General features: G+C 39.4%; 1 protein-coding gene across 2 annotated transcripts in view; it reads right to left on the reverse strand.

The window, feature by feature from the left end:
* The window catches only part of RNF115 (ring finger protein 115), a 44,231-nt gene that overhangs the window by 7,577 nt on the left and 21,732 nt on the right, over nt 1–14,922 (reverse strand). For both annotated transcript variants that reach the window (XM_037501350.1, XM_037501351.2), the window contains 2 exons: nt 13,132–13,189; nt 3,063–3,274 (listed from right to left, as the gene is read on the reverse strand). In XM_037501350.1, coding sequence (XP_037357247.1) covers nt 3,063–3,274; nt 13,132–13,189 — 270 coding nt within the window. The remainder of the gene's footprint in view (nt 1–3,062; nt 3,275–13,131; nt 13,190–14,922) is intronic.

Genomic DNA, 14,922 nt, shown 5'->3' on the forward strand with positions numbered 1-14,922 from the left:
CTCGATCCTCTGAGCTCTTCTCTTTTCTGCCTTCATTCTTCTGGCAATTACGCAGTTTTATAATTTTAAATATCATACATAAGCCACAAATTCTTCATTTTCTCTCCAGTCAAGAACTCTACCCAATACCACTTAGATATGCTTAAGCACCTCAAAGTTATGTCCACAACTGAACTCAAATCTTCTCTCCCAAATTCATTCCTTCTTAGGGATGACAATAGTAACTGTAAATACATAAGATTGGACTGGAAACCATGAACTTGTATTGACACCAACTTTATGACTTTTCCCAGTAGCCTTACGGATAAAGTTGACCCAAGATGACTTGTAAGACTGAACTCAGCAAAGATGTACTTTTAAATAAAGTCAACCATATTTTCCACCTAATTTGGCTATAGGATTCAAGATGGTCACAAATTAGCATTACAGATAAAGTGTTTAAATTGTTTATCAAAGCCAACTTTAAATTTCCGTTTTCACACTCTTGAAAAACCTATTTGACAGCTATCAGCTTCCCAACCCCAGCACTGATCACCAGTCTACAAACTTCCTCATTACCTAATGTTCAGTTCCCAACAGTTTCGAGAGATACCAGAAAAAATACCAGCACTGCCCAAGTGCAATTCAGGCTTCTACAGGCACCCTGGAGGCATTGACCAAATCAGGAACCTGAGTTTTTGAGGTGAATTCCAATGCTATGGTGGAGACTGAGGCCATTTTGTTTAGGTTAACCAGAATTTGTTTCACTTGCAAGAGAACCTTCTTGCCAAGTTTACTCATTTCTCCTAAGAGTAATGATATTCTGTTAAACGTTTCTCCTTGCAGAAGCAGCAGTTAAATAAGTGGCATACTGGGCCTCCCTGGTGGCGTAGCGGGTTGAGCGCAGTGCTGTGAAGCTGTCCACAGCCTGTGCAGTGTGGGTTCAATCCTGACCAGCAGGCGAGAATCCCACATGGCACAGCAAACCTCTCCTGTCGCACCCACTGATCCCTCAGCAGTGTATTTTGGTCCTTCTGCCTGTTCTACAATCTGCTCTGTCTCTGGTGAATCCTCTTACCCTCTCACGCCCCTGGCCTGTACCCCAGCTCTTGTATAAAAATAAATAAATCTTTAAAAAAAAAAAAATAAGTGGAATACTGGATTAAATATGCAAACATGGGCCCCAGTCAACTTTCATTGTTTTTCTGCATATGCTCATGACAAAGGGTTAGAATGTAGGTGCTTCAGGGGAGCACAAAGGAAGGGCTTTTGACATAGTCCTGGGGGTGTGGGGGAGGGTGGTTACTGGCTTTTAAATAATTGAAATCGGGGGGCCTCCCTGGTGGCGCAGCGGTTGAGCGCTGGCTTGCGAAGCTGCCCGCGGCCTCTGCGGTGCTGGTTCAATCCCCGGCTGCTCCCCGGCCACCGGAGGAGGGTCCCACATGGCGCGCAGACCTCTCCTGCCGCCCGCTGCTCCCCTCAGCAGTGTACTTCGGTCCTTCTGCCTGCTCTGCTCCTCGCTCTGCTCTGGCTCTGGTGAATTCTCTCACCCTCCCGCGCTTCTGACTGTATCCAGTGCTTAAATAAATAAATAAATAAATAAATAAATAAATCTTTAAAAAAAAAATAAATAAATAAATAAATAAATAATTGAAATCGCTAGAACCACAAATGGTGGGTGGCGACCATATCAGATAATATAGCACAGGAGTCTTATATACCTGATCCAGGTTACTTGATTTCTGAGTCTCAGTTTATTTTTTTTAAAAAGATTTATTTTATTTATTTATGCATACAAGATCAGCTAGGCCTGAGGTGTGTGGTGTGGCATGGGCGGGGCGGGGGGTGGGGGTGTGTGTGTGTGTGAGAGGATTTACCAGAGACAGAGTGGGGAGCAGAACAGGCAGACCTACTGAAACATGCTGCTGAGGGGAGCAGCGGGTGAGACAGGAGAGGTCTGCTGCACCATGTGGGTCATCTCCCTGGCCAGGGATCGAACTTGTGCTGCAGTGGCTGGCGCTAGCCTGAGAGCACTGAGACTTAACCCCTGTGCCACCAGGGAGGCCCCATATTCTCATAAATGAGAACAGCTATAGCGCACACTAACGCAAGTGGACTGAATAAGACATGCAGAAGAAGCATGAAGCACAATCCTGTGTGTATGGCAAATATATCTTTAAAATGAATGCTTGTTCCCTTCCACCTCAGCAGCCACTGAAGAGCAGCAGCCATGGCTCTGTGCTACCCCATGGCCGAGGCCTCAGTGAGCACCACGAGGTGACCAAGGATACACGCAAGCCAAGACACAGCCACCTCCCCCTGTACACCCAAGTTCACGCAGAGCATGACCAGGAGGTGTGAGGCTCTGGCCCCACGGGAGCACACTATGGAGCTTCCTGGTGGCCAAGGACAAGCGGGCCCTCAAGAACATCAAGAGAAGGGTGGGGAAGAGAGGGGAGCTGGGTAACGTCCTGGCTGCCACAAGGAAGGTAGCTGTCAAGGACAGCGCCCCCCACATGCTTAAATCAAATCTCAGGGGGAAAAATATTGCTTATTATTCCTACTAAATAGGGTCCAAGAGGTCAAGGACCACCATCTGTCCTGGTCAGCGTTACATCCCCAGCATCCAGGACTGAGTCCTGGCATAAAACACTCAACAACCATATGTTTTATGAATTTTTTTGGTAGTCACAAATTCTGTGTTTATGCCTATGCAATGTCACAGCAAGTCCACTGCTCCAATCTCCCAAGTCTTCCTAAGCCCTAACATTATCCAACATATTTGATATCCCTTTTAGTACTTTCTGAAATTTTAATAAACACATCATCTATGTATTAATCTGAGACAATAATAAAAACGTTAACCGGAGGCATTTAGCATAGTGTCTAATGACCTTAGTTTTCAATGACCCTTTAACCCATACTAGTTAAATACTGACATTCAATTTAACCTCATGTACTGGTCCTTGTATCTCCATCCTGCCCACTAAGGTAACAAGTATTAGAACCTCATAAAGACTGTACTAACATACCCTTCATGGAAACTGTCTTTAAAGAGAGCTTAAAAACAACTCAGCACTCACCCTTCAATGGCTGGGGATCTCTCGGGACGAGTACTTCCGCGTGACCTGTATCTCCGAGACATAGGCAGTCGTGGCGGTCGACTTGGTCCCCAGAGGTCAGTGTGAGGTTGATGACCCCTCTCATTGGCTCTATTGTCTTGGTCCAGTGGATTACTACTTAGAAATGGTCTCAAATCCTGAAAAAACATCGTATGGTCCAAATGGTCCCAGAGCTAATAAAAACCAGAAATCAACCATGTTATTGATTTAACAGGGGCGAGAGGGGAAAAGAAATATCGGTAAAAGAGAATAACTTTTGACAGTTCAAGATTCAGTAGCCCCCAACAAAAGAAACGTCCTTACCCCCACCGTCCATTTTCATGGAGGAAAAAAAGAGAAGTCTCTCAAGTGCATGCATAAAAGGGGAAAAACATTGAAAACTTAATTTTCTTCACAGGGACAAGCCAATGGCTGATGACTTAACACTGAGCTCAAGTCCACATGCCTGTGGCCAGCTAACCCTTCCGAAATAAAAACACGAGGCAAGTGTGATCACGAACAGCTTTCCTCAGCATAATCATTTAGATCAATAATATAACAAATGACATTCACATTCACACTTAGAAAAATCTAAGATTTAAATTAAGCGGATGCATTTACGCACTCGTAAAAAAGCATCATTACCACCAAGTGGAGACAGGGGTCTACAGACCCCTGCAAAACAGTGCAGGAATATGACTAAAACCATCCACTAGACTAGAACCTGCTTTTATCACAAAAGGGGTGGGGGTCGGGGGGCAAAAGTATCTTTGGCTGTTGGATGGGTTTAGTCATGGGATCACCAAGCAATGAGTGAATGGAAAAAACAAATCACCTCTAAAAAAATTAAATTTTATGTATCTGTACACCAGATATTTCAAGAGTTCCATCAAATATGCCTTATTTCACTCTATCCAACCATATATGTATCTTGTTCATAACCTGGTTTTTGTCATGTTTCACAACAGGCAAAAACTTATTTGCTGCATCTATAATAACAGGGACACATAACTGCTCAGTTTATAAACAGGCCTTCTAATCCTCACAGCCCCTCCATTCCCAGACTATCCTTTCTTTCAGAGGCCCATACTAAGAACAGAATCCTCCAGAAACTCCCAGCAAGAGGGCTAGCAGCCCCCTGGCACATTAAGGTGAGCTGATTCCAGACCCTGTTCTAGTCTCAACCTACTATCCCCAACAGTTGTCAAATCAATTTTCAAAGTTAGTTTAGGTTTGCCAAAAATGCTATTCTTTTACTCATTTTTTCTAGTTTACAACTTACTGATTTTCAAAGATGTTTCCTCCCTTTTAAGTTGAAACAAATTATGATAAAGTGCAGATGCAGAACATATAAAAGAGTACAATAGAGTCTTCATTCACTCAGCCCTCACCAACACCTCCCCCCAGCTATACTTCCCTACCGCGAGTGTGGAGAATTCTGTATCTTTAATCACCTGTGTGTACACATGTCTACACATACACTGGGCTTTAAAACACACACACAAGTAAACACACACACATGTTCATTCATACCCAAATACTTGCTGAGCATATACAAAGCCCCAATCATTTTCTGGGAAGTGTTAGGATAAACCAGCGGAAAAAACACTGAAGCAAAACAAACAAACCAAAAAACAAAACAAAACAAAACAAAACTGTCTGTCCTAATGGATTTCATTTCAAGTGGGAAGAGACAGACCCCCTCCCACGCTCCAAATAAAAGGAAGAAGAAACTGTAGGATATGTTAAATAGGGCTAAATGCCCTGGAATAAAAAAAAATGTTTATATTGACTCAGAACACACAGTTGTATCATTCTTTTTTAATACCAAAGCATAGACTTTTTTTTACACCGTACTTAACGTTTTTATCTTATTACTAGAGTTAAGATACATGCAAAGTATCATACCATATTGAAAATAAAAAATATGCCCACAACCATCTCATAACCTATATCACCAAAGCCAATCCTGTGTCCCTCACTCTCTCAATCTCCAAAGGAAACCGCTACCCTAAATTTGTTTTCATTGCCTGCTTTCCTTCAAGTTTTACTACAGACGTATACATCCAAATAAGATGTGCCTGATTACAGTGTCTATGGCAGTGCTGGCTTTTCTTGGCTCCACGTGCTGATGCATGGAGCTGTGACCCATTCGGTTTCCCACACACTTTATGCCACACGTTTTAAGATCTTTTCTCTTCTCAATAAACATCTGGGTTGTTTCCAGTTTTTTTCTATGACAGCCAGTATGAGTATTTTTGTATATGTCTTCTGCTATAGAGGTACGGGGTTACTCTGTACAACTACTATATTGGTCTACATACCTTTAACTGTACTAGATAATACCAAGTTGTTTTCCAAAGTCGTTGTACTAATTTACACATCCACGGAGTGATGAAGACTTTCCATTGTATAAAATCCTGGAAAGCACTTGTTATATACCCTTTTGAATTTTAATTTTTCACTTTTTTTTAATCAAGCTGCAGAATAGAAAAAGACATCTCCTTGTGAGGCTTTTGATTTTTTGCTTTTTGCTCTGGTGTATAAGAATCAACAGGGTTTATTTAAAATCCATATTCCTTATTCCAGAAAATAAGTTCAATCTTCAGTGAACCTTAAGGACTCCCTTTAACCTGTCCTATAAAGAAGGTCTGTTTGTAATAAATTCCTTCAGCTACTGTTTATCTAGGAATGGCTTAATTTCTTCACTCTTGAAGGACAGAATTGCCAGACTTAGAATTCTTGGTTGGCAAATATTTTTCTTTCAACACTTTATGTCATTCCACTGCCTTCTAGCCTCCATCACCTTCTCTTGAGAAGTCAACTATAAATCTTACTGAAATCCCTTGTATATTAAAATTCACTTTTCTCCTTACTTTCAAGTTCTCTCGTAATCTTTAAACAGTTTAAAGAGGTGTAGATCTCTTTGCATTTATTCTATTTGGAATTTGTTGAGCTTCTTGGATATATAGGACCGTGTCCTTTGTTAAATTTCTTAATGGCTTTGTCAATTCTTTCTTCAAATATTTTTTCTATACCTCTCTCCCTCTCCGCTCCATGGTACATTCTGATGGTGTCCCAAAAATTTCTTAGGTTCTGCCCATTTTTTCTTTCTGCTTCTCAAGCTGAACAATTTCAATTGACATTATCTTCAAGCTTGCTGGATCTTTCGTCCATATGCTTAAATGTGCTGAACTCCTCTAGAATTTTCCATTTTGTTTTCCAACCCCCCTTTGTATTAAAAAATACAAGGATTGGATTTTTTAATTTGGAAATATCGATATCCATAACTGTTTCTAAATGAAAGCATGAATGAATAAAGGAATGATCAACATGGTGGGGCTGGCTGAGGTCTTGAAAGGAACAATTATTTGATACGTAAAATCAGTGTCTCGTGAAGCCAACCTGGCCTCGCTACTTAAAATGAGCCACAGAAGGTGCAGTAAGTGAACACTTTGTCCCGGTCAATGGAGGAAAATGTCTATTTGGTTCCTTTTTAAAACTTCTACCTCTATTGATAGTCTTTGTTGGTTGAGAAATTCTCTCGGTTTCCTTAGCTCTTTGAAAACATTTGAGACACTTGATTTAAAGTCTTTGCCTAAATCAAAACAAACCCTAGAAATCTGACTGTAAAATGAGGCCACCAGAGAGACAGGGTGGGAGGGTATAGCGGAAAGGGGAGGGGAGCCCAGTGGACTCTGGTGGAGGATTGTGGGTGCTTGTGTGGTGTGGTGTGGTAACATACATCAGAAGAGGTATGAACCAAGATCCCTGAATCATATACAGTGCTGTAAACCAGTGTTACCTCAATATAAAATAACGAAATTTTACAAAATTACCTTTGTCTAATAAGTCTAATATCCGTACTTCCTCAGAGACAGTGTGTTAATTTTTTTCCTATCAATAGAACATAAACTAATATATACTCCTCCAGAATATAAAGTTTACATTCTCTCACACTCTTGCTAACATTGCTTAAAATTTTTTAAATTCTAATATCGAATCTGAAGAGTAAACAATAATATGCACACTAAAAAAATCAATATTTCTCTAAATATTAATGAAGTAAAACACCCTTTTTCATTTTTAACCACTATTAGTACTTAGATTTATTTTCCTTTGCTTCCTAGTGACAGTCTCCATCTTTCAAAGAGCACTAATTTCTAGTCTGAAAACTGGTAAACAATGCAAGGTTTTTTTTGACCTGAAATTCTAAAATAAATGCAATATTTAAAAGTCCAAAAGTGTACTTGCTCTTCAGTAAGTAAAAACACATGAACAGCCCCACTCAATGTTCTCAACCATTTACCTCTCCTGTATAAACCACAGAACGAATTCTCCCATTCCATCACTACATGAGTCAAGTGTTCCACCTTTGCTTCCAGAAGTCTTCAAGCAATCATTATTGCTATTATAAATAACATAAAAACTGAATGTTTTTGGACTTTGACTAGAAGAAAAATCAAGCACCATGCTCATAATATCGTGAATCTGTATTAGTGATGACATACACTAGATGATTATAAATTGTTATCGCCACCATATGTCAAAATTCTGAAGGAATGCAGCTTCAACATCAGCATGAGGCATTTTTCTACTTGCTTGAAAACTGCAAATTAATGCAAACGAATAGTGACTTAAGTCAATGTATTTTCTCAAAATAATAGTGAATTCCTAACATATGGAAACAACCTAAATACCCAAAAACAGACGAGTGAATCAAGAAAATGTGGTCTATATACACGATGGAATACTATTCGGCAATCAAAAAGATAAAATTCATGCCATTCACAGCAACATGGAAGGAGCTGGAAGGAGTTACGCTCAGTGAAATAAGTCAGAAGGAAAAAGAAAAATAAAGGATAGTTTCACTTACAGTAGGAATATGGGGAAACCAAAGAGTCAGAAAAAAAAAAAAGACAAAACTTGCAGGCAAACTATAGATCTGAGGCATAGAGCAGGGGAGAGTAAGGGAGGGGGGTCAAAACAGGGGAGGGAGGATCATTAGGGATGATGGTGATGGCTCACCAGTAATGTGGTGATAGGAGATCTGCGGGGGCTACACCTGAGAGGAGAAATCAAGCATTGTACAAAAATGAACAACAATTTAAGAAAATAAAATTTTAAGCAATAAAAAAAAATAATGGTGCATTCTACCCATTGACCATAGGATAAAAAAGCACAGCACACAAATTTATACCCAATTGACACTAAAAACAGGAAAAATTTGGGGGCCTCCCCGGTGGCGCAGCGGTTGAGCGCTGGGTTGCGAAGCTGCCCGCGGCCTCTGCGACGCCGGTTCGATCCCCGGCTGCTCCCTGGCCACCAGAGGAGGGTCCCACATGGCGCGCAGACCTCTCCTGCCGCCTGCTGCTCCCCTCAGCAGTGTACCTCGGTCCTTCTGCCTGCTCTGCTCCCCACTCTGGCTCTGGTGAATTCTCTCACCCTCCCGCGCTTCTGACTGTACCCAGTGCATGTATAAACAAAAAACAAACAAACAAACAAACAAATAAATAAATAAAACATGCCTCTATTAAAAAAAAAAAAATTATAAAAAAAAAAAAAAACAGGAAAAATTTCAGGTCATTTGCCTCAGTAGACTTAGCCAAGCATGGGAGAAAAACAGCGCATACAACAAAACTGGGTATTCAGGACACGGCTTACATAAGTGAAAACTAATAGAGCACACTATTTATAGAGAATACAAAAGAATCATTCACAGAGACAGTTTATTTGATAAATTTTGTATTGAAAAACTCCACATTACTCAGAATAGAGGTGAAAAGCAAAACTTGTGAAAATGTGGGCTGACATATTTACATATTTCAACATAAAAAAGACAATAAAAACAGACAGTGTCTTTCACTTAGCAAAACTTACTATAAACTAACCATGGTCAATTAGCACCTCTTAAAATATTATGGTCTGTTACTCAAAAAGTTACTAGATGATCCAGCAATTTTACTTCTAGTTCTATGCCTAAGAGAAGTGAAAACATGTTCACACCAAAATTTGTACTCAATAGAGCAACAAGGGACATTCACAGCATGTCATTAGTCATAATAGTTAAAATGTGTAAACAACCCAAATGTCCATATAGGAACAAGTAGATAAATAGTATGTGGCGAACCCACACAATAGAATGCCACAACGTCATAAAAAAGGACTAAAATACTGACACATGCTACATGAGTGAACCTTGAAAAAACTATATTAAATGAAAGATTTATGACGCTAAGAAAATTTTAAGCAGAAATATAATAAGTATACTCTAGATTGCAACTGAAGGCAGTTATAAAGCATGCTTATGAGAAATGAAATGTTATGCCAAAAAACAAAGCTTTAAAAAAGGGCAATGAAAATATGGAAGATTTTTCATTTTTTAAAAATCTTTACAAAGTTGTTATAGTTATCTTTCAGTATCTATGCCTCAGGACAAAACCTGAAAGAAACTATAGAAAAAAGGGGAACTCTCAGAATAGTGGGACTCAAGATTATTTTAATATCCTTTTATTATTATTACACTGCAGCATCTGGGGACTCCCTGGTGGTGCAAGGGGTTAAATCGCAGCACTATGAAGCTACCAGCAGCCACTGCAGCATGAGTTCGATCCCACATGGCACAGCAGACCTCTCCTGTCTTACCCACTGCTCCCCTCAGCAGTGAGTTTCAGTCTACGTGTTCTGCTCCCCACTTGGTCTCTGGTGGATCCTCTCATCCCCTGTACCCCTGGTCTGCACCCCAGCTCTTGTATACATAAATAAATCTTTAAAATAAATGAATCTTAAAAAAGAAATGTGGCATATGCACCAAACTTCATTAAAACAGATACAAGTCAGATGTCTCAGAACACCCTGTCCTCTTGTGCATACCCTGGAGTTTTGTTTTTAATTTTGTGCTTGTTTTCAGAAAGCCACCTATTTCCTGCTAATCTGAGGTGGCAGCCACAGCCCCTCTTACACTGAAGTGATCCACTCTGGTAAGCTGAGACTCTCAGATCAGATGACTTACTGGCACCAGGGTCACGGTCAGAAGCTGTCAAGTAATCAGTGAAACCCTCAGGTAGTCGCAGACTCAAGTCCCCAAGTCACCAGGGACATCGGTATGGCGACGCACTCGCTCCGGACTAGCCGCTAACATATTTGATTCACTCTCCACTAGCCAGCACACATTCCTCACACACGGTTCTCAAATAACCAGCAACTCTCCTCCCACCCTCACCCCATCCTCATCTGCTCTACTTCCACACCCCAGATCCTTGTTTAAAAAGAAAAATCAATATTGATTTTGTTAGAAATTTTGCTTAGACCAAACCTCTTAATATATCTAATATATTTGAATTTTAAGAATTCAGCTATTAGTAGATGGTAATTATAGAAAACACAGTGGTCCCCTCTTCATCCAAGGGGGATACAGACCCCCGGTGAATGCCTGAAACGACAGATAGTGCATACTGAACCATATACTGTTTTTTCCTATATGGACACATACCCATGACAAAATTTCACTTATAATTAGACACAGTAAGAGGCTAACAGAAACTAAATATAGAACAATTATAATACTATACTACACTGTAAGTTATGTGACTGTGGTCTCTTTGTCACTCTTAAAATATCTTATTGTACATAGTGTTTTTGGACCATGGTTGGCAAAAGGTGACTGCAACTGTGTGTAAGCGGGGACTCCTGTAACCTTTTCATTGCACAAGCAGCTCTGGCTGAAGAAAAACAGAGCAAAACTGAGCATGTCTCTACCAAAGTTAGCAACTAAAACGTGAAAAAGAAAAATAACAACATAATTTTCTAATTTTTCCTCCAGGGACGTGGATGTACAACATTATAGCCTAGGACCACTGTCTTAAGAGAGTTTTTTTCCACCTCTTTGCCTATCTACAGTCCACCTGCCCTTCAAGGTTTCAGCACTTGAAGTCTTCAGAATCACTACAATTAAGCATACATCACTCATTACGCCCCACGACCTTTCTTCCTACAGACTTGTTTTCCCAAAGACACAAAGAGTCCATCCAAGCTCTCCCTTACACTGTGTTTGTGACACTCCCTGCGTTCAGTCTATTCTCTGCATACTCTTCCTTGCTTTCCTGCTTCATGGGTTGCCACTTGTTTCCCAAATAAATTAAAGTTTCTTGTACACAAGTTTCTTGCCCCTCCTTCTGCCAGAGGGCTGTGCATAAAAGCACTCAATATATAATTCAACATATACTTACTGATTTTTAAAAATCGCTGGCAACTTTTGAAATGCTATAGTCAGATGTTTTTTCTATTTTTTTAAATGTAAAGTTCATTAAAAAAAAAAAAAAAAACAGAACACGGAAATATTCAGACATGGAGAAAGGGGATTATAAGGAAGGAAAATGGGCATACTCATGCCCTTTATAGCCCTAATGAACATGAAGTCACTGGCTATGACTCAGCAAAATTGCTTTATCCTCTAAGGACTGCCCAGCCCAGCAGCGTGGGGTTTAGCATTACTAAAGTAGGAAACTGACTACATATGTTTATTTTTCTTCTTAATGCATCTCCTTCTGTTGAGTCATATCTATAAAACTGACAGGTCAACGTTATTTCTATTTCCTAAAAGAGAACACTTAAGGGAAATCAGATGATGTTTCTTCTTCATATGCTAATCGGCAAGTGCCAAGCTGTGTTATCAGGAATAGCACACACAGGAGAAAAAAAACATACTAAAATCAGAAGCGCTTCCAGGCATAGCAAGCAGAATAAATTTTAAATAATGTTTTCAATCCATTAAAATGAGAAAATAAAAATGGAAGTTCAAAGACATGATCTATTTGAATCTCACTTTAATAAACCCATGAGCCAAGGTAATTCAGAATTTACCCAAAAACTTAATACTGGTTATTAAGAAGTACCACAGACCTTATGTAAAAGAAAATATCCTTAATTAAACAGACTTATTACCCAAACATTTCATCAAGTTTTCCTGACTACAAACTAACAACGCAGTGTCTAGGGGCCTACAGTTCTTAAGATAATTTTCAAAGGATAAAAGAGGCCTAGAGTTTTATGGGCTTCTTACTGAACACCATTCTTCAAATATATTGCTAAAACAGCTTTAATTTACACACAAATGAATGCCAAAAAAAAATCCGCTAGCTCTCTAGGCACTTGCACTACTATAATCCTAAAACACAAAGAAATTCTGACTATGGGATTTAACTCATCTATAAGCTTTCTAAAACCAAGCAAGTTGTATAAAATGCAAACCAGTGTTTTTTGTAGGCTGGCTAATTTATCCCTTATAGATGGGTATAGTCTCTAAATAATTAAAAACAAAGAGTTATGCCACTGAATCATTCATTTAAAATGGTCAAAATGTTATTTCAGATAAACTAAACGATATTTTAAGTCAATGGAGAAAGTGAAAAAAGAAAATTAATCCAAATTTAACAGAAAACAATTTTCAAGGACTCAACTAGTATCTTATTTCGAAATCATAGTTAAGACATTAACATTTTCTCCCAAAATATATGGATGCTGCCATTACACAAGCAACTGGACATTAATTATAGGTCCTATCTTGAGATCTGGAAGGCAAGTAAATTTCTTATCCTTAACGTGGGCCCCTGGTTCCAATTATACCAAACTACCATGCTTGGTAGAGGTAATCTCCAAAAACCAGTGGTATAAGGTTGCATCCAGATGAAGACTGTGCCTCATTTTAACTCTTCTAACAACTCATCCTGGTCTGCTCTTCCCTTGACCATCACACCACTTTTCAAAAACAACACAAGCTTTTTATTCAGACACAATAAACACAACAGAGAAGCTGAAAACATCACCAGGTTTAAAGGCGCACAGCTTGAGGTTCTCACTCTCTCCCAAGCAAGGTTTCACCAAAACAAGCCACGGCCCCCAGGTATAACACACAAATCTTTCTAAGGGCTATGCTTGCCCAGGTTCTTCTTACACATTCTGATGTCTTGCTGCACCGGGCAGTAAAAATCTGTCATAATCTTTAACACGCGTCCACTACCTGAAGAATCCCTACACCCAGAGGAAAACTTACCTCTGCAAAATGTGTTGATGTGCTACTGTCTATCCGAGTGCCTCCACCACCTAAAAAACTGAAGAGAAATAGGAATGAGTAGTGATTCTATTCCCAGGAACTAGCTTTCCTCCCAGAAGCTAAATATAGAATGGCACAGTGAGAGCAAAGCCCAATATGGAAAAATAACTCATCCCAACATGACACCTCCAAAACAAATGTTGAAGAACTGGCATGGGGATTAATCTATGAAAAAGTCATATAACAAACTACAAAATCAAGAATAAATCAAGTGAAAAATGGGGCCGAGGGACCATCGCAGGGAAGGAAGGAGGACCCATAAGCCAGCAACCAAGTCAAATTTGACCTAGCAAAAGAAGAAAAACTGTTATTCTTACAGAGACTGTAACAAACAAAATCCCCAAGATAAATGTCTCATTAAAAAAACAGATGAAGACAGCTTCTAAGACTAACTGGTTAACATTTCTCGGGGAAGACTAAATGAGTACTGAAAAGAGTCTGGTACTAGATTAAGCACATTATAAAAGGGCTCAATAAATATTTTTTCTTCGGATAGTTTATCCTACCTATTCTTTGACTATCCTACCATCCTTGACCTCAAATGCTATCTCCTCTATTAAGCTTTTTTCTGAACTCACGAATGAAACAAGACTCGGTCATGCCCCGCCGCGTTCTTGATTTTGGATTCTACCTACTGTAATGTCTAGGATTTGTCTCACCCATCTCATCACTCCTTTCCCTGCTCTCATAAATATAACTTCAGAGGGCAAAGATTATTTTAGTAATTCCACAAATATACGAAAAGTATGTGTCATCCGCCATACAGAGCACTTATCACCTCTAAAAGCCCCGCAATGCTATAGCCTATATTGATAAATCAAAAATAAAGGTTGTTGAATTAATATCACAAGTATAAACAATATATACCTATTCCCAAAGAGCAAGGACAATTATTAGATCCCACTGTCCCCATGAAATTTATAAACAGAGGAAATATTTTGGGGGGATGGAAAGAATCGCAAGAACTGCCGGAACACTTTATGAGACATATACAAGCACACAAACATGTACGCAAACATTCACACCAATGATATCCAGTCCACAAACAACGACAAGTAGCTTTCATTTTCAGAACTGCAACACTAACCCAGGCACTGTGCTGAGCTCACTGAGGTAACACAGTGGTTAGTCTGAAGCCACAACTGAGCAAGCAAAACCAAGGCCATTCTTTATGGAATCATTCTCAAGCCTTATTCTCATATGAGAAATGAAGAACACCTATATTGTCTCAGAAGTTAAAAACACTTTTGTTAAAAACACTTCAAATGTAGAGCAAGTCCAGAAGTACCAATATACCTATGTTAACACACTATTTAAACACACACACAAAAAGGTAGCGTGGTTGCGTCCCCACTTCATTGCTCAAGCCTCCACAGGCTTTCAGGGCTCGATCCTGCCTTTACTGCATGGCTCCTCATATCCAGACATCCTTGGCAATCTATCTTTTGGGGTTTGTTCCCCTTGAAATTCCCTTAGCATTTCCTTTCCTTAAAATTCCTTTGTATTTTAAGAGTGGTAAGGCTAACTACAGACAAGGGAAAATAAAAATCACCACATTATTCTAAGAAATATAAAAAAGCTTAAGAAAACTTACAAAGTGCCCCTCTCCATGCATATCAGGTAGCAAAATGGGGCACATTATCAAGCATTTACATGCAAGGACTTCCTCTCATTAATTTTTACTATCCCCTACTTACCACTGTTAATTGCTAAGAATTCAAATCAGGAAAT

Source organism: Talpa occidentalis, unplaced genomic scaffold (genome assembly GCF_014898055.3).
Source record: "Talpa occidentalis isolate TD23 unplaced genomic scaffold, MPIMG_talOcc4v2.1 talOcc4.9, whole genome shotgun sequence".
Lineage (NCBI taxonomy): Eukaryota > Metazoa > Chordata > Mammalia > Eulipotyphla > Talpidae > Talpa > Talpa occidentalis.